General features: G+C 41.7%; 1 protein-coding gene across 2 annotated transcripts; it reads right to left on the reverse strand.

The window, feature by feature from the left end:
- Positions 1 to 4,911: 4,911 nt before the first annotated feature.
- PSME2 (proteasome activator subunit 2) lies at positions 4,912 to 27,918 on the reverse strand. 2 transcript variants are annotated; one of them, XM_018569640.1, is made up of 12 exons: positions 27,914 to 27,918; positions 25,344 to 25,540; positions 18,899 to 18,931; positions 14,876 to 14,938; positions 14,181 to 14,267; positions 9,370 to 9,406; positions 8,500 to 8,597; positions 8,350 to 8,418; positions 8,081 to 8,148; positions 7,190 to 7,244; positions 6,985 to 7,071; positions 4,912 to 5,128 (listed from the first exon to the last, which is right to left on the reverse strand). In XM_018569640.1, exons 2-12 carry the CDS (start codon positions 25,389 to 25,391, stop codon positions 5,048 to 5,050), a joined length of 726 nt encoding a protein of 241 aa, XP_018425142.1. In that variant the 5' UTR covers positions 25,392 to 25,540; positions 27,914 to 27,918; the 3' UTR covers positions 4,912 to 5,047. The 2 variants fall into 2 exon arrangements, with proteins under 2 accessions (XP_018425142.1, XP_018425141.1); XM_018569639.1 differs by lacking the exon at positions 27,914 to 27,918 and having other exon boundaries at positions 4,913 to 5,128; positions 14,876 to 14,943; positions 18,904 to 18,931; positions 25,344 to 25,525.
- Between the last annotated feature and the right edge of the window lie 38 nt (positions 27,919 to 27,956).

The following is a 27,956-nucleotide window of genomic DNA, read 5'->3' on the forward strand; positions in this document are numbered from 1 at the left end:
TTTGTACGGTTCGGAAATGCACGAACGCGTCAAAAACGCAACGAAAACGCACTGCAGCTAACATACTGACAGTCCCAATGCAACCAAAAACATTTTTTTTTTAACTGCAACACATCAAAAACGCGTCAAAACGCACTGCATGCATCGCATCGCGTCTCCAGATCTGGACCAGATCTGGACCAGAAAATCGTGTGAACAAGCCCTCAGTCCATAGGGTTCAATATTGAGTTGGCCCACCCTTTGCAGCTATAACAGCTCCAACTCTTCTGGGAAGACTGTCCACAAGGTGTAGGAGTTTGTCAGGTACTGATGTTGGACGATGTTGGACGAGAAGGCCGGGCTTGCAGTCTCTGCTCTAATTCATCCCAAAGGTGCTCTATCGGTTTGAGGTCAGGACTCTGTGCAGGCCAGTCAAGTTCCTCCAGCACAAACTCGCTCATCCATGTCTTTATGGACCTTGCTTTGTGCACTGGTGCGCAGTCATGTTGGAACAGGAAGGGGCCATCCCCAAACTCAGACATCCCAACTCTCCCCGAGGTTCCAGGAGTCTCCCGCTATAAGATAGCAGCTCCCTGACGCCCGGAAGAGAAACAATTTATCCCGGAAAGTTACCAGCAAATTAACTTGTCATCATGTTTGTGTACTTATGATTGCCTTGCAGGGCAGACTGAGTAAAGTCATATCTTCCAAAGTTTTTAAGTGGTGATAACATGTGTATTAATCACCGCTGGATGGATTTATGATCGCCTCAGAAGGTGGACTGTGAGTTAAGATGTGTTTTCCCATTTGTTAAAAGCGGGTGACAGCTCTTGTATTAACCGCTTGTATGAGTAATCTGGAGTAATCTGCACCAGTTATTGTGAATAAGATCGGAAACCAAGTCTGGGGAAGTAGTTAAACATAATATGGGACCACTTGATACAAATTATCATGAGAATGGAGGAAAGATTACAATGTTTCCAGTTGGCTACACACAGATTGATTGCTGTGCAGAGATACACAGGCAAATTGTATAGCTCTTGTTTGCCATCTTCATATGAAGAAGTTGTTTTACATCTTTTTAAAGCGCTGCTTATTTTGGACAATTTCCTTTTTTCTATGCGTAGTTAAAGGAGAACTATGGGGTTAAGGCTTTTCCTCATAGTTCTCCTTAGGGTAACAGGAGGACACAAACTAGCGTCCTCCCGTCACCCTAGGCTCAGTATACCGCGAGCTGTAGCTCGCGGTATACCGAGGCGCTACATTATACCGTGAGCTGCTGCTCGCGGTATACGGAGATGCCGCAGCTGAAGCGGATCCCGACAATTATGCCGTGATCCACCCAGCTGCATGATTGACAGCTGGCTCTGCCTATCTAGAGGCAGAGCCAGCTGTACCCACCCCCTCCCCCGTCCGTTCCGCCAGTCAGCGCTGGCGGATCGGAGCGGGGAGGGGGGAATCCAGCCCCTCCCCTGTCACGGCAGAGAGCCGTGACAGGATCGAGAGGTGAGCGAGCGCCGGGATGTTTTCGCTCACCTCCCGATCTACTGAGCCGACGTGTGACAGTAACATTGTCACAGGTCGGCTAGAACTATGAGGTGAGTGAAAAGCACTTACCTCATAGTTCTCCTTTAAGTGAAATTTTTGTTCATGTGAGCTGTTGGAGGGACTTTAGCTAATGTAGATGTCAGGAAGTTTGTAACAGAGTCATAGGGAGCTGGGGCATAATTACATATTACAGGAACCCATAGTAAAATTTTGATGAGATTCCAAACTTGTCGACCTTGCAGAGACTGCGCTCTGTACCATGGTCCTCAAATACCCCAACGATTTGAGCTCATTTGAACATTGATGACTAGTATCCTATGCAGAACCCCTAATAGCTTTCAACGCTGGTGGTCAGTGACGCCCTAAAAATGTATATCAGTCACATCATGCCCTTGCCTGCCTGGCAAAGCTTCTTGAATAAATGGTTTTACCAAAAGTCCATACTGACTTTCTTCTTTGCACTCCTATGGCTGCTCACTGCTTCTCATCAGTGGTCACCCAGAACTATACTGGCACAGGTGGTTGAATCAATGCACAGGTAGTCCATGCATTTAAAAGGCAGCAATCCAGGCCTTTTTTTTTTCTTTTACTCAGAAAAACGCAGGGGGGTAAATTGTTTTACAAGAATTGTGCAAATGTCAACTGGACCTCCTTCCTTAGTAGCTGCTTTGCCTATAGTTAGGCCCTTAATAGGGTAACAGCAGGGAAGGCAGTGATATTTTACATATTCTATGATACATGGCATTTCTGCCCATGCTGAATGTTGGGTGCATTGGAGCACTAAGCGTTATTTATAGTAATTTAAGTAGCTGGAAGTTTGTAAGTGTCATACGGTAATTTAAGGGTTGGCCTACGACATTTAGCACCCACTATGGATAATGAGAGTGTTGGAGTTTACAATTTTATGGATGAAAAGGAAAGCATGTGTCAGGTTTTCAACAGTAGTCTGAATGTGGGATGTCTAAGATTTAATGTACAGCTCTGAATGGTAGGGGGCACTTTTACAGTGTTAAACCTAGGCTTGAATCTGCCCACTGAATTATTGATTTCTGAGGGTGAACTGGAACTCTGCTGGTGGCTGTTTCAGGCATCATTTAAGGTCAGGTTCACACCCAGACATTTTCAGTTTTGTACTTTGTTCCTGCATGCTTTTGCATGTGTTTGCAATTAAAGATGTGCGTTTCTCCCTGCATAAATATATCTATTGGGACCAAAACCGTGACCTCCACCTGAAAATAGCTCCTGCATCTTTTTGCGGGACAGGTGTTTTCCTACACACGAAGCAACACTAAGGTGTGAACAGTCGCCATTGACTTGCATGGAAATCTGTGTTTTGCACGTTTTTGCAAGATTAGATCAGCGTGTAAAAATGCTTAGGTGTGAACCAGGCATGCTTGGGTGCTAGTGTACAACTTGGCAGTGTGAAAGGGTTATTTTGAACAGTTAAAAGTGGCTATAAAATCTTGTATACACTATAGCAAAGCAATGACAGGAGTAAGGTAACAGAAAGCCACATCTTACTAAGGTTTAGAGGGTGAGATGTGGACATTGCGATAGGTGGTCCACCACAGTTGCATTAGAATAGTTAATTATTCATAGAACTTTAAGAACTTTGAGAAAGGTTTAATGCTTAATAGTGGGCAGAGCCAAGACCAACCGTGCTTTTAGAAATTAATCTGCACAGCCATTTATCTCAACCTGCAATTTGAGACCAACAGACTGTTTCAGTTGGTCATCAACGATGCATGGAATACAGTGCTGTGGAGTACATAATATTTGTTTTAAAATGGACGTGGACTTAAAAAGTTAAGATTTGATATGTTAAAGGAATGGTAATTGTGCCTAAGCAGCGCCCTAAAATATCTACCTTTTGTCTTGAATTTCTCCTGAAAAAAATAGCAGTGCTCTTCCTGTGCCTTTGGCTTAATAGCTGTGTTTCTGCACTATGAGATCATCTAGGCTAGAGTACTGCTGTATGTGACTACTAGTTAGTTGGTATTTGGTGTTATCATTGTAACAGGTGGATTACTATTTAGGCACACTGGGCAGGGGGATAACCTCTCACATTTACCAAACTAATACAGAATTAAAAGAGATGCTTTGATCCACATATCAAGGTTCCCTTCCACACACTTCCAAGGTCACTTTCACCAGTGGACCCTAGCTAGGATGCTTCCTCTTGTCATGGACAGCACATTCACCAGTTAACAGTATTATTTCTGTTTAATCTGAATAAGGCTTGAAAGTACGTTAAAATGCAACACACCTAGCGCACAGAAAAGCACTCCAAAACTGCAGCTCTTGTGGGATGTTCCCGGTCTGCAGTGGTCAGGTCATACCAAAAGTGGTCCAAGGAAGGAAAACCAAAGAACCGGCAACAGGGTCATGGACAGCCAAGGCTCATTGATGCACGTGGGGAATGAAGGCTGGCCTAATAGAAGAGGTACTATAGCTAAAATTCCTGAAAAAGGTAATGCTGGTTCGGATAGAAAGATGTCTGAACACACAGTGCATTGCCATTTGTTGCATATGGGGCTGCATAGCTGCAGACCAATCAGGGTGCCTATGCTGACCCATGTCCACTCCCAAAAGCACTTACAATGGGCATGTGAGGATCAGAACTAGACCATGGAGCAATAAAAGGTGGCCTGGACTGATGAATCGTATTTTCTTTGACATCCTCTGGATCGCCAGGTGCATGTGTGTCACTTGCCTGTGGGAAGAGATGGAACCAGGATGCAGTATGGGAAAAAGGCAAGTAGAGCCTGCAGAGGCAGTATGATGCTTTGGGCAATGTTCCCCCGGAAAACCTTGGATCCTGTCATTCATGTGGAAGCTATTTTGAAACGTACACCTACTTAAACATTGTTGCTGACCAAGTACACCCTTTCATGGAAACGATATTCCCTTATGGCAGTGGCCTCTTTCAACACGATAATGCACCCTGTTACACTGAAAAAATCGTTCAAGAATGGTTTAAGGAACACAAGTTTGAGGTGTTGACTTGGCCTCCAAATTCTCCAGATCTCAATCCAATTGAGCATCTGTGGGATGTGCTGAAAAGAAACATGTCCGATCCAAGGAGGCCTCTCCTCGCAACTTACAGGACTTAAAGGATCTGCTACTGATACCACAGCATACCTTCAGAGGTCTAGTGAAATTCATGCCTCAGAGGGACATGCTCAATATTAGGCGGGTGGTCATCTTGTTATGGCCGATTGGTGTATATATGTATTTTAAATGTTATTATTTCTGGTCTTGATCATATTAAAGAAAAGATGTACAAAACCTTTACGAATTACCTCTAAATTAAATGGAGTGGTTAGGTAGGCCTAAACTAAAGTCATCCAATACAACATATGATGAAATAATCATATTACAAAGTAAAAGCCCATATCACAGTCTTCTGAAGCTTTCTTTATTCTATTTGCTTTCAGTGTACAAGTAAGAAACCTGATGACAGAATTTTAAAAGAGTAGTCTGGAAGGATGTAGTACATAGGAGGCTTCTTGGAATAAAGTCAATACATTGGGCTTTTCTCTTCTCCTTTAGGGTTTGTGATTTTCTCAAAGTTTTTGAAAATAATATCAAATATTTCAACCTGAAAACAGAAAAATAGATTTGCTTTATTTCCTCAGAATAAAGGTTTAGAAACTGCACATACCTATGTGTTACACAGGACATAAAATTAACCCAGAATGGTTGAATATTCAACTTTAGAAGGGAAAAGCAATGACATTTTATGTAATCTGTAGCTATCCATATCAGTGATCAATGTGCTGTACCTTTAATATTTTTGCTCTGACATATTGACACTAAATTTTAGCTAACAGTTCCCATGGGCTGTAGTGGTGCACCCATTAAAATGGTGGAGATTCTGACACTTCTAGTGCCACCATGGTTGATGTAAGATTTGAGCAGGCTAAAACTAACTTTGATGATATGAGCTCATTGGGGAGGAGTTAATACTTGTCATTTTAAGCGAGTGACAAGCAGATGCAATTCTGAAAGTTTGAATTGTTCGCTAACTTCGTAGCCTCGTAGTATGGCTTAAAATGGTGAAATGTTAAAGTTTCCGCTCCATGTGAGACATAAAGCATTAAAATGTATTGTAAGTTATTATGTGTACCCATAAAACGTATCTGACAGCGCAGTTTTAATTCCTTTTAATGCCTGTTGAGCAAATCACCCACCAGTGAGATTTTAAATTACCTTACATGTTACAACTCAGTGATCCATGGCCTGCTTCTTTTTAATATAGGAAGCAGGCAGTGGGAAAAATACCTAATTGTTGAAGAGAACTTCATGTTAAGGTTCTTAATCCATGCACCAATTTATCTCCTTAAGGCAGAACAGTCACAAACATGGTCAATTCTGACTTAATAAAAATACATAAGCATACGTCATCAGCTTCCTATATCTATGGATCCGCTGATACAGCTTTTCCTGTAAATATTAAGTTTAGCCTGTCCCTCCCATCTCACAAATAATCTTTTTGGTCAGGAGGCTGTCCAATACGTTTGGAAGGGGTGGTAAAAGCTTGATTTTTGAAAAAAGTAGAAAATTGCATATAAATTAAAGATCATATAACATTAGGTTCTACCTGCATGTTTTGACGTGCAGTTTTCACTGAAGATGATCTCAGATTATGCATTTTCCATCTCAGTTTTTCCATGCTCAGCATTTTCCATGCTCAGTTATGTTTTAAGCTTTTTGACAGCCTTACTTTAACTAGGTCTTTATTCATTGCCTAGATATTCACCCTGAACTTACATCCCAGTGGTTGAAGTGTATGTGTACACCAACAATGAATTTCTCCATTTTTGTTATATCTGTTTGAGAAGTGCAGAAATACCTGTTGATCATGTCAGTAATAGCTGCCCTGTGTCCCACTTCAGTTGTCTCAAGAAGTAATTAGCCCTCCCAGTTCATATCTTGGACTACAGAAAATTATTGTCCACGTTGCAGAGAACAGGACAGGGGAAGGTTTGAGTAATTTAGCAAAAGACAACTGGGAAAAGCTGATCCAATGCACATGCTGTGCATTTTCAGCCACAAAAGGATTTAGGAGCTGAGTGCATTTATGGCAAAATCAACAGATATTTTTCTGCATGTGCAGGGTCTTTCATGACATAAAACATAAGGGAAATGTGCATGTATCTCAGAGATGTACTGCATTTTTTTTATATTTTCCACTGGCATACACTTTAAAATGATCCTTTAAAACGCTTCCATGCCCCTTAACCTGCTAGCACAATACAATGCTCCTTTTTTATTAGTAAAGTGTTCAAAAGGACAAACTATTCTTGTTGCCTATAGCAACCAAACAGCTTTTCCTTTTTATCTACTGGTACAGTATGCTTGAACAGAATACAGAATCTAGTTGTTTGTGAAGGATAACAAAAGACAATTTGATAAATGTGTAATAATAAATAAAAGAAAATGTATAAAACTCACATAGATATTTCTCACTTCCATGAGAGCTACTCTTAGCTCTACAAAGGCACCTTCATCTTTGTCATGAACCAGGGCTCTGTAGTCCATCTGGATTTTGTGGGAGGCAGAAAAATAAGACAGGAGATGAAAATAATAATGAGTGACAGAAAGAATGATGTAGAATATAGAAAGACAGAAAAGCAATGTCTGAGATAAACAGTCTCACCACGTGGGTTTCCTTTGAAGCTTTAGCAACAGCATCTCCACGTTCTGTGAGATACCTAAAAGGGTAAAAAAGCGGACAGGTTTCAGTCTTTCATGTATATTACACTAATAGATGAATCATGGAACAGGTATAATTTGCTACGTATGTCATATTAACCACTTGCTGACCGCGGTGTTTACACCACCTTCCTGTCCATGCCATTTTTCAGTATTCAGCGCTGCAGTACTTTGCCTGACATTTATTCCGTCATGCAGCGCTGTACTGAAATTAATTTTAGACCATTCTTTTGGTTGTATTTAATCACCACTGGGGTTTCTATTTTTTTACTAAATAATGAAAAAAGTACAGAATTAAAAAAACAAACAAAAAAAAAATGTTTTCCCTTTATTATGTTAGGAAACATGTATTATTACCCAATTTGTTGGTAAAATATAAAAGACGGGGTCACATCGGGTAAATAGACACCAAACATGTAAAGCCTTAAAATTGTGCGCGCGCAAAATAGCAAAAAACTACCATACCCCAAAAAACTTTTGTGGGGTTTTTTTGTGTGTGTAAAATATATTTAATTTTGTGACCAATTTTTTTTTTTTTTACACTTAACACTATTGTTATCACATAGGGGGATAAGAATTTCCCTATGTGATATCAAATTACAGTGACAGATCCCCTTTATGGAGACATCAGAGGTCCCTAAGACCCCCAGAGAAGCACAGATCTGCTTCATCAGCTTCTCTACAGTTTCTGTACCGGAGAGTGACAGAGGAATGCGGAAGTGATGTAGTAAACATCACTTCCTGCATTCAGAGACCTTGGAGGAGAGCGGAGGGAGATCGTATATCGGGCACAGAATATGAAATGAGCTTTTCATTTTAAGGCAAATATACTTACTTGTTGATGTTGGTCTGAGATGTTTCTACTTTAGTTTTTATGGCTGTAACACGTTCTAAGACTTTTTCCTTAGGTATGTAAAAGATAGGAATACAGTGTAAGAAGGTGGTTTGTTAAAAAAAACACAAAAAACAGGTATTAGTAGATGTTCAAAAAAAGCATCTGTTTTATAAATTGTTGCATAACACTTTTTATCTATATGCCATTGCTATTTCACGGTTTAGTGCCATAATAAAAAAACCCACAATAATATAAATAAGTTTGTGTACCTGTACTGAAACTCCAAAGTCATTTCCATCCTCAATTTTTGGAATGGCATGATGGATCCAGGTGATAACCTACAAGAAAAATTGCCAATATCAAGTTTTTGTCATTTACATTCACTTTTCTCAGGTTACTGACTTCTGTCATAGCCTTACCAGCGCACATCCCTCACGCAGTTTCCTTATCTCAGGTAGGACAACGTTCAGGATTTTATGAATCTTCTCATTTTCCTTCAAGAATCCACATTTAGGAGCTGTGTAAAGCAAAAAAAACCCCAAAAAAACCCCAAAGTCATCAATGCAAACAATATATTTGCAGTCCAAGCAAATGCATTATTTTTGTGGATGGAGCCTGGTGGAGGAAGCCAACCCCTGGCTCCTTATTTGTCTTGGGTCTCATGCCATGCGTCTAACTTGCAGCATTTGTGGGGGGGGATCACCCAAAAACCTAGCATATTTTAATAGTAAAATATGTGCAAAACCAACCAAAAGTGATAACAAAATAGCCAATTAAAGGTCAGGCCACTGAAACCTGATAGTTTAGATTTAATAGGGAGATCTTGGTGGGCTGCCTCTCTGGCTTCTTGGATACTCAAAACAGTGATATCTCCCCTGTCACAATTCCCTGTTCCTTTCCTGTACATCTAGAGGTTTTGATGTCCCTTTCCACTTTTGCATATTCCAGACCCCCCCCCCCCCCCCACCCCCACTTTATTTTCTATAGTATAATACAATTCGACAAGGAACACCTAAAAATAGCCATAGCAGGTGTGCAGACTCAAGAATATGGATGGGCAATTCTGCAGAGGTTTGGATGACAACGGTTTCAGCAAATGTGCAAAATAATTTAAAACTATGGTTGGTGCGAACTGAAAACTCATCCCTACTAGGAACTCAAATACAGAGATCTCATTAAGAAAGTTGCATCAGATGTATACCACTCCAGCATCTACCAAACACCAATATAGATAAGTGTGTACCGTTTCTTCAATACAGTACTAGACAGACAGAAGAAACATAAGCTACCTTTCTTTTCTTCCTTATCAGTTTCCATTTTTGAATCCTAGGAAGAAAATATAAATTGTGTAAGTTAATAAGAAAAAAACCCAAAACAAACCAGTGTAGACATTTTTTTTTGGACAGAAGCATGATCATGGCTCTATTAATACAAAAACATTACTTCATAGGTTTGTGTCCAAGGTTATGTTCTAAAAATAAACGTGAACTGCATCCAAGACTATTTTGTGTGTTTTGGAAAGAGTTAAAAAGGGTTAGAACTCCTGCCAGATTTTTATTGTTGTATGTGCCCCCATTGGGGAGATTTCCCACCACTTTTTCTCCAAATGGGAGTTGTTCGGGAGACAGAAATGAATGGTTCCCATTTTATGAGACAGAAGAATGCTTCCACTGGGAATGCGTGCTCTGGGGTCAATACTTAAAGGAGAACTATGGGGTTCGGGCTTTTCCCCATAGTTCTCCTTAGGGTAAAGGGAGGACACAATTTAGCGTCCTCCCGTCACCCTAAGCTCAGTATACTGCGAGCTACAACTCGCGGTATACTGAGACGCCGCAGCGGATCCCGACAATTATGTCTGGATCCGCCCAGCTGCGTGCCTCTAGATAGGCAGAGCCAGCTGTACCCGCTCCCTCCCACGTCCATTCCACCAGTCAGCACTGGAGGATTGGAGGGGGGAATCCAACCCCTCCCCTGTCACGGCAGAGGGCCCGATCTACTGAGCCGACCTGTGACAGTCTCATTGTCACAGGTCGGCTAGAACTATGAGGATGAGTGAAAAGCACTCACCTCATAGTTCTCCTTTAAAGATGAGATTTTTTTTAAATGAATTTTCTGTTGCGTCTCTGGTACAGGAACTATTCCTTTGCAGAATGTCTTACCCTTATCAAGTCTCTCTATCCAAAACTAAAAAATGGCCCTTGAAATGTTTTTTTGTTTTGTTTTTTTAAAAGCCTTCTTTTGGAACACAGTTGCCAAATGAAGAATGACACACAGCAGACCACGTCATAAATGAGAAATGACTAAAAAAATCCCAAAAAATTCTCATGGAATTAACATTAAAGAAGGCCTCTATGTAAAATTTTACCAAAATTTACATATCAACTTTCCAAAAAAATACCACTCTTCAATTTGGTTTAATTAAAATAAAAAAAGTTCTCATCAATATAAAAAAAAAGTGTGTAAAAAGAGATGTGTAAAAGATCTAGAATAGAAGAATCTATTTTCCAGTAGGTTTGGCTTTATGTCTCCCTCTATAAAGTTTTCTTAAGAAAATAATTTTCATAAAACTGTTGCAAAGTCTCCTACTTGAGGATCCTGCCCGTAACAACACTTCCTGTTGCAGGCTGACACTGCTTAGTTGCTTCCTCTCAATTAGCAGCAGCAGCCTGATGTGCATACTCCTTCAGTTAGCCATTGGGCTGCAAACCTGGTAGGTGGCAAAATGGCCTACTGAAACAGCATGCACAGCAGGCTGGCAACACTGCTACTATTTGAAAGGCAGCAGTATTGTATTGTTATTCTGCAACAGAAGTGCCATTACTGGCAGGATCCCAGGGTAAGAAAGTTTGCAATAGAGACAGAAACAAATATTTGCTTAAAGTGTATTTCCATTGTTGAAGCCAAATTGGGATAACTCCTACTTTGTATTTGTTATGTGTTCCCAAGCGCATAGCATAACTTAAAAATAAAAAACGGAACTTACCTTTTTTTTTTTAAATAAATACTCTTTCTGCCAACTCCAGGACTGAAAAATCCTGCTTAGTTAGACACAAGTTAAACTAAAGTGTGCTAAAGGTTGATATATGTTAAGTAGTGCCCTGAGTGCGAAAAATGTTGCGAATTTTTCCGTACAAAAGCACTTTTGTACAATTAAAAAAAAAGGTTTTACAGCCCGACCGATCGAGGAAATTCGGACAGTTGTACAGTAATTATGATCGTTCACTTCCCATCAACTGCTCGATCATACGAAAACCTGCTCTCGCTCAGAAATCGAACGATATTTGCAAGGTGCATGGGCACCTTTACCCCCTGGGGGGTTGGGTGGAGTTTTGTTTTAGATAATTAACCCTGTCCATACTGCGCTGAAAACTTAAGATGTCCCCATGACTACTTCTTCAAGAAGCGTCAGTTATGCTTTTTGCCTGGAGTTACGAGTCTTATTTCCTGGAGTCTATTTAACCTCATTTATGAACAACATTACATTAGCATCATAAATCTGGTGCAAATATATTCCGTGCAAGTTCAAACACTCGCAATTGCTATGATAAATTCCCCCCCATAGTATGTTAATGAGTTGAAGCTGAATCTGTCTTAATTCTATTAGGACAGATAGAGTTTCTGTTTACTAAAACAGAGAGAAGCTAGCAAAGCTTGCAATTCAAACATCTAAAAAAGGTGAGAAATATTTAAAAAAAATAATTTTAGATATGCTGTATGACTAGGAACACAAACATATAATGGAGGTTTTCTAAATTTTTATTGCAAAAATGGAAATACACTTTAACCACTTCCAGCTCGCTACACGTAAATACACTGCTGCAGCCGTGTTCTTGGTGTCATTTTAAACAGCCAGCGATAGATCTATACAGCTGCTGGATCGTTTGCATGGATCCGAGGAATGTGCTGCCCCCACGCCCATTCACCGCCGCTGGCTTTCCCAGGCTCCACTGTTCCCCGTGCAGGCCCAGGACCGGCATGATGGGTCTCCCAGCATGATCCTTTGATCACTGAACCCGGAAGTGATGTGTACTACATCGCTTCCGGTGTCACTGTGTACAGTTTCCGGCTCCTATAGCCAGGAGAAGAAGCTGGGGAAGCAGATCTCTGCTTGCTCAGCTTCTTTGGGGTCCCTAGGTGACATTAGGGGTCTGAAAGACCCCTTAAGTCTCCATAAAGAGTACCTGTCACACCCTATCTGCTATTACATAGGGGGTTGCTAGCCCCCCAAGTGATAGGAATAAAGTTAGTGTAAGAAAAAATTTAAATAAATAAAAAGTTTTTAAAATATCAAAAGATTAAAGTAACATAAAAAAAAGAAAATAATGCAATTTTTTTTAAAGTCCCCCGCCCCCCACGTGCCAGCACATACATGCGCAAACATGCGTCGGTGCACCTACGTGCAAAAACTAAAATTGTGCTACACGTTACATATCGCAGTGAACATCGGAGTGAGAGTAATGATTCCAGAGCCATTAATCGCTGTTAGCACTAAACTGATGAGTGGTAAAAGCTTTTAAAGTGTCCCCTATGTGAATTTTTGGATATTGTAGTTTTATGCAGCTTCACGGGCAAAGGCAATTTTAAGGCTTGACATGTTTGGTATCTATTTTGCTGACGTGACAGCATCTTTTATATTTTACCAAAAAAGTGGGTATTATATTTGGTTTCTGAGCACTAAATTGCATTGGAGTGTATTTTATCCTACAAATACTGGTTTGCGCAAATACCGTGCTACATAAGAAAAAAAATGGCAACTAGCATTTTTTTTTTTATTCTACAGACCTCTGCTTTCAGAAAATATATAATTATTTGGGGGTCTGAAGCCGTTTTCTAGCCAAAAATTCAGATAATATCATGTGTGTGTGCAAATAGTAAGAAATTGCTTCAGACAGCAAGGTCCTCTATTGCAGTGCTGGTCAACTTACCTAATATAGGATGCCTAAGATGCGGTCCCTGACATAACCAATGGGCTGCATTCAGGGTCCGTTCACACTAGCTTGTCTGCAACAACGTTGTATCGCACACTGCTGGAGCTGTAACTGTTTTTTTCTTAACTGTATGTGGCGTGTACATTCCCATTCAGTTCCCCAACAGCAGCAAGGTCCGCTGCGCTGCCATGCAGCTACCTGTGGTGGCATCCAGTATGTTTCCACCACTCATCACACCTGTGCTGTGGTGATCCACTGCGGTACAACACAGGTCACTGCAGTATGTGTATATAGTCCTTATTGTTCAGTGAATGTAATCCCACAATAAGCTGCCAGAGACTGCGGACATGCAATAGTAGATGATTAGAGACTATGGGCATGCTATAGGAGTTAAGACTGGAGACATGCTACAACAGACATTCATAGACTGCAGAAACATGACTGCTATTACAGCCACCAAATTAAAGTGTCAACACTTGTGTCCCCTTAAAAATGACATGCGCAACATTTCTTGACTGCTGAGAATCATAGTTAGACACTTCTTTTACGTTGAAAATACATTTGTTACCGTTGCACTCCCAACTTTAATGACTACTGGACAAAATAAATTTTCATCATATAAAACATAACTCTTTTCTGTTTACTGGGGGTCTGAAGCCGTTTTCTAGCCAAAAATTCAGATAATATCATGTGTGTGTGTGCAAATAGTAAGAAATTGCTTCAGACAGCAAGTGGTTAAGAAAACTGTAAATAGTGTGGCATGATGCCAAACGTAACGAAAAATACATTTAGGGTTTACATACACTTTAACAGCATCTATATTTAGTGAATGTAGAAACACATTAAGCCCCTTTTTGAAGCAATTGAATTAATCAGCTTACTATTTTGAGCAGTTATGTATTTATAAAAGGTAATCATATACGCCGTCATTTCCTCATCTCAAAGGAAGAATAAATCCAGCCATTAGCATGTAAGCAATGTTCACAATTCACCTGACCCAAGTGTATTTTGTTCTTCAAACTTACACACCCCTGTAAATATCTTGCACTTACCTGTAAATATAGTTATTGCACTATATCGTGTGTTTGAAAATAATGCATGGACCTAACGATTTCACTGTTTTGTAATTCCCCTAAATCTTTCCCGTATAGTTCCTCTTTCAAGTCTCTCACCTCAGACTCTGGAGAAGGAGGGTCTGGAATGGGAATATTCAGCTCAGCATGAAGAGTTGTCAAATCCTTGACATTGAAGAGGTCACTCTGTGAGGGGAGAAAATAATCAAGTCACTTTGACTGCAACGTATGCGGAAGTCACCACTGCTAACTTAAGTTTACCTAAAATTGAGATTTCTTATATGTGGAATCTAGTGGAATAAAATGCCTCTTGACTTGCTTATACTTCTTGAGGTCTATGGTGGCAGGATCTCCCATGAATAGTTCCTGGCTCTGTTCCTATCCACTTTCAGGTGTTCCCACTTCATTTGCCTTTATGCATAATATAAAATCAATCAAAAATCCAGCATGCCGCGTGGGATCCCTTCATAATAATGGCATTGACTGGTAAGTAGACCCATGAAGTCAAGGGTAGAGATCTTGTCACCACAGTCCCAAGAGAAATAAAACTGTCAAGAAACTAAATTCTCCAACATCTACCACAAACTGAATTAACTTCGGTGAACAGGCCTTTTAAAGTTACCTGAAATATGTGCACTTTCATTGCTATATGTTGTGAATGAAAATACTTTTAGACTGCTTCAACTCAGTGGTTTCCCTTTTACTGCACACACATACAATTATTGTAAAGCCACAATGAACCTAGTTTAATTCGGCAGTACATTATTTATAACCGACACATATGGTTTAGAGACCTTCAAAAGACCATCCAGGTAGAGAATCTTCTCTGGGACAAATTCAGATAGGAAGTTTTGGACCTGTAGAGAGAAAATAAATTATGAGTGTCCCAACATAAATTCTAGAGGATAACAGCAACTTCATTGTTTGTGCCATAGAGCGGTGTGATAGTGCCAATGTTTAACCTATTACTATACTTCGGGAAGTTGGGTAGATGAAGGTTATGTTGGGTGGGCAAATTGTAAAGAAGATATTTCTACAAATACAAGACCAAATATGTTTTGGATGCCTGGCCCATAGACAGCAATGGAGGTGAATGGCACCAGAGGGGGCGTGGCTTGGACGTAATGGCGACTACACGCGAATAGCGTGGACACGGCAAACCTCTCCCTACTCAACAGGCTTCCTGACTGCTTAATGCATTGACCACAGCGACACATAGATACCGGCTATGATGGGGAGAAATACTGGAGCTACGAAGACCGCGAAATCGGGCGCAATTAAAAAATACCTCGCGGCGGACTCCCGGACACAATCGCGGAGCTCCCTGTCTCGATCGGACCTCCCAGCGGGATCGGCCGCACGTGACCGGGACGCAGATACTTCCCTCCCCCAATCGGAGACGGGCGAGGAGAGGGAACAGTGTGCATCTCCGCCAATGGACGAGCTGATGAGAGCCCTTCCGACCAAGGAGGAACTGACGTCCATGCTTACTCGGCTGGAGCAATCCCTCAAGACGGAGATAACATCACTCAGGGGAGAGATAGCACATTTGTTGCAGCGTGTAGAGGAGGGAGAGACGCGGCTGGACTCTCAGGCTAAGGTAATATCAGCCCTGCAGTCGCAGGTACACTCCTTAGCTTATACTCAAAGAACTTTTGCCTACCGTTTGGAGGATCAGGAGAATAGAGACCGCAGGAATAACCTTCGTATCCGGGGAATGCCAGAAGCTAAGGGGGACCCTAATTTGGCTGACATCTTGAAAGGTATTTTTAAAGCCAAATTGGGTCGAGAACAGACGGCCCCTCTGCTGTTTGACCGGATACACCGTGTATTCCGCCCTCGTAGCCTAGCCTCAGAAAAACATTATATGTAGGCTACATTACCTTATAGATAAAGGAGACTATCCTGCGGAAAATAAGAGAATACCCCCTGACAGAATATGAAGGGGTTCATCTATATTTCTACCCAGATCTGGCCCGAGAGACACTGGGACGTCGCAGGGCATTGAGACCGCTCCTGGAAGCCCTAAAGAAGGCGGACATTAATTATAGATGGGGCCTCCCTTCCTGCTTGATAGCGAAAAAGAACGGGAAAACGGCAGTTCTTAGATTTCCTGAAGACTTGGGACAATTTTGTGACACTCTATCCGTCCGTGTACCAATGCTACCAGACTGGCAGGAGTATGTCCCAACTGATGAACCAATACTGGATGATGCCTGGGCCCCGGCGTCGTCCAAGCCGGGCCCGATACATAGCCCACTTTGATTCTGATCTTGCTCTTGTACAGTCAATGGCAGATGAGATAGATAGATAGATAGATGAAGAGGTTTATAAATAAGGCCCTGCTGTACTGGCCCTCATGGGTGAAGGAGATATGGAGTTTATAGTCTGGGGTTAGGAAAGACACAGGGGACCAGCGCAGTAAACTTTCTTCTTCTTCTTATCCCTTTTTCCTCCCTCTTTTTTTTCCCTCCTTGTGCGGGATTTATATGCTGGAATCAAAGAAGCTGCAAATATGTGATTGTAGATGTAAATGTTTTGTTTTTGTCTTTTTTTGTGTGGAAATTAATAAAAATTGAATGTAAAAAAAAAATATGTTTTGGATGGCAAACTGGAGGATTATATCTATTACCTATACAGGAAAGCAAAAGCTAAAATGGCACCCTATCAACACAAATATGCAAAGTTACTGTGTATGCAGCAATTTTGTCACAATACGTTCCAATAAAAAAAGTCCCTGAGGCTATGAGGGCAGCTAGTGATAACCTACCATACAGGTACTTCTGTAGTACCCACAAAGTACCTAATATTCTAACTGGAGTTGCCCTTAGAACTTTTTCCTCTTTTAGGGAGCTTATGTTTTGTGCCAGAAATGTGTCCTGGGTTCTTACAAGGCCATCATATACGATGATGTCACATTGCATGTCATGTATTCCAGTCAGATTCTAACCATCATTTTATTGTGCAGGTTGAAATGCATATGGTTGTCAGTATGGAATAATCCCGTCAACATATAGGGCCCCTTCACACTTGTGTATCCCATAACACACGTTTTTGTGCACTGAAATGGGCTTGCAGCACACCTCACTGCATTAAACACCACGCCTGCAAAGTACTCAGAAACGCATTTGCAGTTAGTGTATGTGTGTGTGTTGGAGGCTTGGAGCGCTATTTTAAGCAAATGGTAATGCAACGCAAAGAGTACCTTGCATTTACGTGCAAAAAAAGTTTTAAAGCATGTTACCACAATGCACACGTGTGAAGTCAACCATATACAATACTTTTCAGGCTAATTACATTGCATGCTTATAAGCACCCAGTACATTTGTTATATCATAATACACAGATGGGACAAAAATATGACCTGATCCTCTATTGCAGTGCTGGTCAACTTACGTAATATAGGATGCCTAAGATGCGGTCCCTGACATAACCAATGGGCTGCATTCAGGGTCCGTTCACACTAGCTTGTCTGCAACAACGTTGTATCGCACACTGCTGGAGCTGTAACTGTTTTTTTCTTAACTGTATGTGGCGTGTACATTCCCATTCAGTTCCCCAACAGCAGCAAGGTCCGCTGCGCTGCCATGCAGCTACCTGTGGTGGCATCCAGTATGTTTCCACCACTCATCACACCTGTGCTGTGGTGATCCACTGCGGTACAACACAGGTCACTGCAGTATGTGTATATAGTCCTTATTGTTCAGTGAATGTAATCCCACAATAAGCTGCCAGAGACTGCGGACATGCAATAGTAGATGATTAGAGACTATGGGCATGCTATAGGAGTTAAGACTGGAGACATGCTACAACAGACATTCATAGACTGCAGAAACATGACTGCTATTATAGCCACCAAATTAAAGTGTCATCACTTGTGTCCCCTTAAAAATGACATGTGCAACATTTCTTGACAGCTGAGAATCATAGTTAAACACTTATTTTACGTTGAAAATACTTTTGTTACCTTTGCCCTCCCACCGCCAATGAATACTGAACAAAATAACTTTGTTGGAAGGGCAAGGCCACAGCTTTATTGACGTATTATCATCATATAAAACATAACTCTTTTCTGTTTACATTAAATCGTCCCAGTCACGGATAAACCGTGAGCACCCAAACATCATGACTTTAAAACACAGTGCAGAAAATCTGTCTTCACCATCAGTTCTAGACAGATGTCCAACCATCAAAGAATTTCAGAAAAGTTAACGTGGTAACCGATCAAGCTGGCAAGGTCCAGAAACATGCCAAAAAAGCTGTGACAAGTTAGAAAAGAAAAAAGGGGAGGGTGGGCGGGGATGTTCAGCTTGCTGGTCGACTCCCAAGAGGCCAGCAAGCTCACTTCCTCCCACTTATAACACTTTGCTTGTCTCTGCCTTTGTAAGCTATCCCCCAATTAATAATTGATTATTACCCCTTATACAGAAGGGGTCCATTTTACTGACCACATCCTCACTGCATGATTCCTGCAGTCAAGGCTCCCTCTCCCTACAGGTCACGGGACCTGCCATTATTCTCTTAGCAGGATCCATTCTAAAAGATCAGAATTGGATAAAATATATAAAGAAAAAAATGGGATAGACAGCACAGAAAAAGGAGAATAGTGGAAAAGAAATAAAGCAAATTGTTACCTACTAGAAGCCAGTCTAAAGAATATTCTTCCTTCACTGCCTAAACACTTAACATAGACTACTGTCTGCAGGCCTCGGAGGGCTGCACCAAAGGACAGCATGTGGTCCTCGCGCCGCAGGCTCAACAACCTTACTCACTTCATATAATAAATTAAAATGTATTGACATCATTCTAAAAGTTACCTGATTGTAAAGACTTGCACAGAATCCATCCACCTGTAAAAGAGAAATTAGAAATGTTTTTATTTATTTAAAAATCATAGCCAGTAGCACCAGAGCCAGAGGATTAACTACTTAGAATAAAGAATAATAAAAACATTTTTTATGTGCCCTCGTGTTGAAAGTTTTGATATACCATCCATATTAAGAAGGAATGCTGCACTTTATAATTCTGCAGGGGAAGTCAAACTTCAACCCTCCAGTTGTGGTAAAAGATAACAAATACCATTATATCTCTGCCCCTGGAAGTCATGCCTGTGGCTGTCTTGCAGCGCTTTATGGGATTTGTAGTTCCACAATGGCTGAAGTGCCATAGTTTGTTACCCCTGCGGAATAATTACGAGGAAAGCATTTTTGGTAGCTTGGTCTGTCTCAGCTAGTTGGGTCTTCCTCAAATCATGATTTCATTGATCATGTGTTCCATAACCTATGTTTTTCATTTGTGGAAGCATCCACATCTTCCTTTTCTTTTATGATGACATACTAATGTTTCTGGTTGAAGCAAAAAAAGTAAGAACTATATACAAAGATACAAATACAATTGTGAAAGGAAAGGGATGTTATGCAAAAAGGGCGAACATTTGGGCCTATTTAAAAAATCTACAGGGGGGGGGAACATTCTCCATAAAGAGAGGAGGAGTTGCCCATAGTAACCATCAAATTAATTGTTTCCTTGTTTGAAAGATGAAACAGGATTGGTCACTTTGTGCAAGTTCTGCACTTCCTCCTTTCTTATAACACTAGGCGCTCAGAGTTCACCAGCAACACCCCTTGAAGGTAAATTTTAGATTGTGGCCCATCCATTTACTGTGTAGTATAACTATGAGAGTGGCATGATTTATATATGTCTGTGGTCAGGGCTGTTCCTTTAATGAAGCAGCCCGAGGTGGTTGCCTCAGGTGGCATCTCTTTGGGTCACATGCCGCCCTTTCCGGCCAGAGCATCTCAGGCTGTAAAAAGGCTAGGGACACCACTGTCTATGGTGCAAAAAGTCTATTAAACCTACAGCCAATTGACCCTGAGGAGATTGGAGAGGTGGAGTAGCATCTCTGAAATCACAAGGAGGTGGTCGAACCATTTTTGGAAGTCATTTGTTATTGAAAAGCTTTTTAACGCTTGAGTTTTTTAAAGTTTTGCAACCTTTTTTTTTTAGTTTAGGATAAAAAGGAAAAAAAGAACGCTTTAAATCTTGTGCTTTTTTGCTTTCTGTGCCCGAGAGACAGCAGGAATAAGGAGGATATGCCCTCTAATGACCCATTCACATGGGGCTTAAGGTTGTGGCTGTGGATTCTTTCGATGGGAATTCCAGGTGGGTCCATACAGATGCGCCCATAGTGCTCTTTCAAGTGAATAACAGGCTAATAGCAGCCACATCTGCCTGTGGCTGTGTGCATGTAGATCTACATGGACCGATTACCTGCGGATCAGGATAGATGACTGTCCCTTGACGCAATCTGTATGGACACACCTGGGATTCGTGCCGCAAGTATCTGTAGGTACTTGCCACAGGAGTCCCCAACCGCAGCCTTAAGCCCCGTGTGAATGTAGTCTTACTTGCCTTTAGAATCTAGCATCCTCATTGGAACATTTCCACTATTCCTGTGATGATAACCACCAGGATACATAGGAGCACTTAGACAGGTACACAATGAAGTGTATAAACACTTTGGGCTTGTTCACACCAAATCTGGACCAGATCTGTACGAGTTTCTGCATATGCAGTGCATTGTGTTTTGCCACATTTTGCTGAGTTCCGGGTCTTTTTTATGCTAAAATGGGCTTTCAGTGCGTTCCAGGACGTTTGCATGCATTCTGGTGTGTTCCAGAGCAGCAAAAATAGGGCATGCTGCAGTTTTTCCACATGTTCTAGAACTAACCGCTGTGGTGTGAACTAGAGCCCAAAATACCATTGGGCTACAGTGGATGCATTTCTTATGCGTTCTGTAACTGCTCTGCATCTGCTCTGCACTTGGTGTAAACAAACCCTTAAACCAAATATGTTGTTACACATAATTATGTAATGTATCTGTTTTTTACATTCCACATTATTAAATTATGCAAGCAAAGTGTATCCATAGACGCTTCCTTTCTTAAGATAACAACGCTGACTTGGTCCAGCTGCAGCATTGTCACCCTTTCTTGCACACTCCATGCTACTGCACTGGTACGTTCTGCTGGCCATATGAATCAGCCAGAAAAATCATAGAAGCCGAGCAGAAATTAGTCAGCTGCAACCAATTAAATGCAAGCACTGTTCAGGTATTCAGAGAGCCATGGCTGCCCGCTATCAGGGCCGGTGCTAGGATTTTTGCCAACACAGGCAAAGTTCAATTTTTGCGCCCCCCCACCCCGCAACCAACCCAAAAAGGGATCAAGTGATTTCTTTCTTTCAGCCCGCAGGGTTGAATGAAAAATCAAACTTTGCTTGTTGTAGCCTATATTACTTACAGTGCTCTACAAAACTAGGTACAGTATTGGTTTGTGAGAGTTCAACTCTCTTTACATTCTAAAGTAATGTAGTTAGAGATATCCATGGTACATTGCAAATAGTTACATAAAATGTACAAAATGCTTTAAAGAAGAGCAGTCTTAGGGCGTGAAGAATGTCTTAATGATATCTCAGAGTTAAAGGAGACACTCTTGCAGCAACGTGGGCAGAACTGAAACTAAGCAAGCACAAACTAGGAAATAACAGCAATGACTCTGCAAAGATGAACTGTGTGCACGAGCAGGATCATGTTCAAATAGCCCATATAAAGTTGTATTTTTATTCACTTCTGTCTAAGATGGGCAAAAATGTTACAATATGAATGTACAATCAGCTTTAGACCTACCACAACTATATAGTACGTGGGCCTACTAGGGTTGCCACCTTTTCTTCAAACGAAACCCGAACACTCTATCGACACGCAAACATTTTTTTGGGAGAATGAGTCGTGGCGTGTTCATATGTAAATAGCGCCACCCATTCCTATGTAAATATCACAGCTGAGACTATTTCCAGTGGGTGGCCAGTAGCCACTATCTTAATTTTGGATTGCCTCTGTCTGCCTGACATCTTGTGTCCGGGTTTCTGCTGCCATGAAACCCGGACACAGCATTCAAAACCCGAACTGTCCGGGTGAATCCTGGACAGGTGGCAACCCTAGGGCCTACACTTACAAAAGCCTGTCTGACTGAATACAAACTAAATATACTGTATTACATGGTTGTTGGTAGATCCACAAGGAAATTGTACATTCAGATTATAATGTCTGCTTTAGGCTGGGTTCACACCTAGGCGTATTGAATATGCGCGTTTGTCGCGCGTTTTTACAGCAATTCGCGGTAAAAAAAACAACGCGCGACAAACGCCCGTTTCCAAGGGCTACTTGGCTGTATCCCAATGGAAACGCGAGACCAAAACGCCACAAAGAAGTACATGTACTTCTTTGGGCGTAGGCCGTTTTGTATCGCGTTCGGACGGGCGGAAATACGGCAAGGTGTGAACCAGACCCATTGAATACAATGGGATTTAGATGTTTGAGCGTTTTGTAGAGCGTTCGTCGAGCGTTGAACGCGCTACAAAACGTTCAGGTGTGAACCAGGCCTTAGTGTTATTTGTCATGGAATACCTGTTTATACTGAGTTTTCAGTCTGTTTAAGTAAGAACTCCAGGTAAAGCTTTTATTAACCACTGCAGTGGGGCTACCCGTGCACTGGAAGGGTTAACTGCTCGTTAATGAATTTATTTATTTTATACGTCACTTTAATTTTTAACAAGCCCCCTATATGATAGAATAGAAGAATAGAGGAAGTGACAGGTGCTCTTTAGGGAGACATGAGGAGTCTATTAGACCCCAAATGTCACCTATGGACCCCAAAGAAGTGGATTATGTATAGATCATGATGCTGCAGAAGCTGTGATCTTGGTAGAGCCACCTCAGGGCTGCACCGTTTGCAGTCCTGAAGTGGTTAAGCAGATTCACAACATTTTTAATACCCATTTTCCAGTAAGGTGATCAGAACCCAGGGGGTATAATTTTGATGAAAAGATAATATTACTTTTTTTTTCTACAGCGTCCCAAAGTGTTGGTGGCATAGCATAAAAGAAGATCGAGCACCTGAATCAAGAGGGTATAAGAGATATATCTTCCTCAGCACTACAATGCTCGCCCCTTATAATATTATCTGAAGAATCATCAAAAGGTTCAATAAGGAACAAAGGTTCAGTTTATCTTTTTGGTTTTTGCTGCATATTTCGGGGTTAAAAAAAAAAAAGGAAGAAGTACTTGTCCGTTAAACCCGGAAATACTTCTTTATAAAGCGTTCTACAGAAAGCACATGTATTCAGCGAGGCAGTACAAAGGCCAGTAACCCAGATGAGCCAAGCAGATCTTAGTTTACATTCATATCAGTAAAAATAAAATTGATTCTATTGTGATCAGTTTTTCTGGGTCACTGGATTCTTTACTGAATAGGCTGAAGATCTGTAATATAAAGAAAAACAAGCGTAAAGATGACAAGGATTTTCTAGACGCCGAATTATTAGTACTTCTTCATAGTAGTTACTACTGCTTTGATTATAGTTTTGGGTTCTCACATCTCAAGTTCCTTCATTTCAAGTGTTACTGAAGCCAAAAATGTATTTTTAGTTGTGGATAGAGTAGAGAGGGATTAAGACACCCGTCAGGTTTTCATGGCTGTCTGTGTCCCCGTTAGGTAGATTCACCCTCTCTATTTGTCCTGGTGACCGTTATCACTGAACGTGAAAGAAAATCCCACATTTTAGGTTGTCATCAGAACAGGAATATATGGGAAATCTTTCAATGGGGACACTAGTTATGGTGACCCTGGTGACTTGGAGGGATTTCATCTCAGTTCCTGTTATGGCTATAGGACAGGAAGTGAATGGAAATCTCACCAGTGGAACACAGAAGGTGAAAAAAAAAGATGACGTTTATTCTATCCAAAACTAAAACGTTTTGGCGTCAGTTCTACTTGAACTCTTTATCCTATATTGTAAATCGCACTACACGTACAGCAACATCTCAGATTGCAAATAAAAGTTGCTATGCACACGCTAGTATTTTAAATTGCATAGCAGATCTGCCAGCTCATCACTTCTACTGACCTTCCACAGGTTCAGGGGTCAACTTAAAGTAACACTAAACTCAGGAGTTAAATCTTAAAAACGCATTCAAGTACCTGAACTAATAACAAAAATCTTATTTGTGTATCACTCGGCTGTAGATCCTCAAATCATGTGTGACACTAAACTCAGGAGTTAAAGCTTAAAAATACATTCAAGTACCTTAACTATTAACAAAAATGTAATCACTCGACTGTGGCTCCTCAAATCATCTCTGAATTGGTGCTGACACTGTCCTTCCTTCTGGAGGGTGGCTACTTTTGTTCCCCATGGTACCTCTGTGTTTTGTAAAGTAGCCACCGCTCCAAGCTCACTACCGTGATGGACTGCAGTCTCATGTTTAGTTTACTAATTTGTATGGAGATTGTAGTCCATTACGGGGGTGAGCTTGGAGTGGTGACTACTTTATAACACACACAGGGACCATGAAGAACATAAGTAGGCACCCTCCAGAAGGAAGGACAGTGTCAGCACCAATTCAGAGATTATTTGAGGAGCCACAGTCGAGTGATTACATTTTTGTTAATAGTTAAAGGTACTTGAATGTATTTTTAAGCTTTAACTCCTGAGTTTAGTGTCACTTTAAGGCCTCATTCACACACAATGCGAGCAAAATTGTATATTGCGTATATGCGCGTAAATACGTGCATACATGCGCGTATATACGAGCGTATGCACGTGCACTATTTGCATTCCCAGAATGCATCATTCCTAATAGAAATTTTAATGAAATGTACGCGTAAACGTGCACATGCGCGTAAAATACGCATAAATACGCTGCCCCGGACACATCTTGGTTCCATTCTGTTTTTGCGCTTTTTTACGCTACGCAAATATACGGCTCCATACACGGCTATGTTGCATATGGTACAATACGCACGTACGGTCGTATACGTGCGGCAGTGTGAATGAGGCCTTAAGGGATGAGTCGGCAAACCTATGCAAGATACGAATGATATACAGATCACTTTTCATGATGTTATTTTCCAGGTCAGCTGCTACGGGAATTGCCAGGTACGGAAAGCCCCAAAGCCAGCAATCACTGTACAGACAGTCAGCCTGATACAGGCCTGCTTTATTTATTTCCCTTTGATGAGTAAATGCACAGCTCGTTCCTGAACTAAGTGCTGAGCATGAAAGGGTTTACGTTGTAAAATAAAACATTCCTTTTTGCATATTTTCTATACGTGTGCTAAACATCTTTTTGTTTAGATGATCTATAGCTCCCACTTTCCCGCAGATACAGCTGAACTCAAAGCTGCATTAACACACGCTTACCTTTTCCTTGTTGGCAGGACTAATCTTCAGGGTGCACGCTTTAGACATGTCTGCAGGTTTTCTAAGGTCTCTTGCTTGTCTCTGTACCCTTCCCTGGACTGTCCTATGCCCACTTCTTACTACCAAGGTCTTTTTTGTTTGCTTTTTTCCTGTCTTCGGCCCTTTCTTACACTCTTCAGGACCTGACTGTTCTCGGGCTGAGTAGTTACTTTCAGTTTCTCTTTAAATGAACTGTGCAGTTTAGAGGAAGGCGGGTATGGGAGTGCTTAACCAAAGGGACTTTCCAGCACTAAACATATTATTCATACACTGCATAACGTTCATTTCATAGTCTAGGAGCAATCAGTTAGGAGGCCAGTCACGGTAATGCCTCATTCACACTGCCTTACAATACACTGCATATATGTGCGTACGCGTCTATTGTCCCATATGCAAATAAATGGCTTCATACACATAGCTGCGTATGGAGCCGTATATTTCCGCTGCGTAAAGATGCGCAAAAACAGAATGGACCCGACATGCGTCCAGGCAGCGTATTTTACGCACATATATGCACGCGTATACACACGTACGCGCATACAGTTCATTAAAATTTCTGTTACGAATGATGCATTCTGGGATTGCATATACGCGTATATACGCAATATACAATTTTGCTCTTGCAGTGTGTGTGCATGAGACCTTAGTATGAACAATATATAAATTGGTGATTCTCACTAAACATTCTGACGTTTAAAGAAAATAAACTTGTCATGAGATAAGTAAAAGTACCTCGATGGACCCGCGTCTTTATTCAACCGTAACAGCTATGTAACTATACCTGCTGTTGCTGACCTGATTCTGAAGATGCTAATTGCCTGGCCCACCAGCTTCAGTACTTTCTGAGTCATTGGCCTGGAACAAGTACACAGATAAGGAAAGTCCGAAGTTTTTACTTGCAAGCTTCCTCAGTTTCAGACTCAGAATTGAACAATTTGTGTCACAACATGTTTCCTTTAACATTGCACATTCTGGATAAAGATAAAGCACAGATCACTTTATGACTACAAAAAATCCCTAACATTCCACCAAATCAGCAAAAAAAACCTTAAGTAGACTTTTTTAACATTCAGATTTAAAACAGATTAGTTTGCCACATACATTTGCAAATACACTGGCCTGTCAAGGCCCTTCTGCAGAGTGTGGCAAAAGCTACGTCAGTGCCTAACCTGTGAAATATCTATAACAATGCATAGATTCAAAGCAGGTATGCATTGGGCGTAGCCCCATCCCTCTTAAAGACACAGGCAACAACAGACACCCAGACTTGCGTAAAGAAGAACTCTGGGCAACAATGTTCTTAACCCTTGCAGGGGGGCTATCCCACACTGCAGGCGTTAAGTGCTCTTTTTTTGGTACACTCACCCAAACCGGAGCCGGCTGCCTGCTTCTCTGGTCACTGAAGCCTATCTCTTCCTACGCTGCAGTATTGGAGTGTTCCTAGGGCAGTGGTGGCGAACCTTGGCACTCCAGCTGTGCCAAAACTACAAATCCCAACATGCATCTGCCTCTGGGAGTAATCTCTGTGGCTGTCAGAGCCTTGCAATGCCTCACGGGACTTGTAGTTCCAAAACAGCTGGAGTGCCAAGGTTTGCCACCACTGTCCTAGGGCGTCCTTACATCTATATACTGTGTATAGAATGTGCAGCAGCGGAGGGGGAGAGAGGCTCCAGGAACCGGTCTAAGTGCAAGCCAGCTCTGTGGAACAGGTAAGTATAACTTGTTTTTTTTTAAATCTAGACAAAAAGGAGTAGTTAACCCTTGCAGTACAGGGGTAGCCCCACTGCAAAGGTTAATACAAATTCTGCCTGGAGTTCTGCTTTAAGGCTGAAGATCCTCTATGCATGTCTTTACTAAGGGCTTGTTCACACCAGTTGCGCTGAGTGATGTTTTTCTGAAATTGGATCAACATCAGCCACCGCAAGGGCACACAAAAGACAGTTGTTTACTATGTGCCCCATTCGTATCACAATGCTGGTATGATGTGCAGTGCAGGAACAATGCAGCATTTTTTTCACAGTGAGGTGCCACAGGAGGTCAATGCAGCACAGCACACACTTTCTGGTGTGGTGACCTGAATGGTGTGTACACTTTGTACCTGTGCGGACCTAGGGAACAAAGAGCCCTGGTGCAAGATTATTTTTGCCCCACAAATACCAGCTGTACTTTATACAGCAATGCCATCAATTGGGCTACAAAAAATAATGATTTTATTTATTAACTTACCTTCACCTCCTCTGGCTGTTTGAGAGTGTGTCAGAGACAGCGCGCCCGTGTACTCAGGCGGCTGTTTGCTGGGTCCTCACGGTCGAGGCCCAAGGCTGCCCCCTGCAGTGCCTGCAGGCTTTTTTAAAATTCTCAGCTCCCTCCACAGTATCCGGCGGCCGACGGGCCCCCGGACACCAATGTGATCAACGGACACTCCCGGCACAGAGATGGGTGGGCCCGCCGCATACCAATCCGATGGTAACTGGCGGCCGGGCCCCAACGGCACCCCCATCTCTGCCCCGGGGTAGTATTTGAATGGATACTGGCCTCCCCCTGTAGGCTCAGGCCCCGGTGCAGCGGCACCGG

The sequence above is a fragment of the Nanorana parkeri genome, unplaced genomic scaffold, assembly GCF_000935625.1.
Source record: "Nanorana parkeri isolate BGI_ZX_2015 unplaced genomic scaffold, ASM93562v1 scaffold1371, whole genome shotgun sequence".
Classification (NCBI taxonomy): domain Eukaryota; kingdom Metazoa; phylum Chordata; class Amphibia; order Anura; family Dicroglossidae; genus Nanorana; species Nanorana parkeri.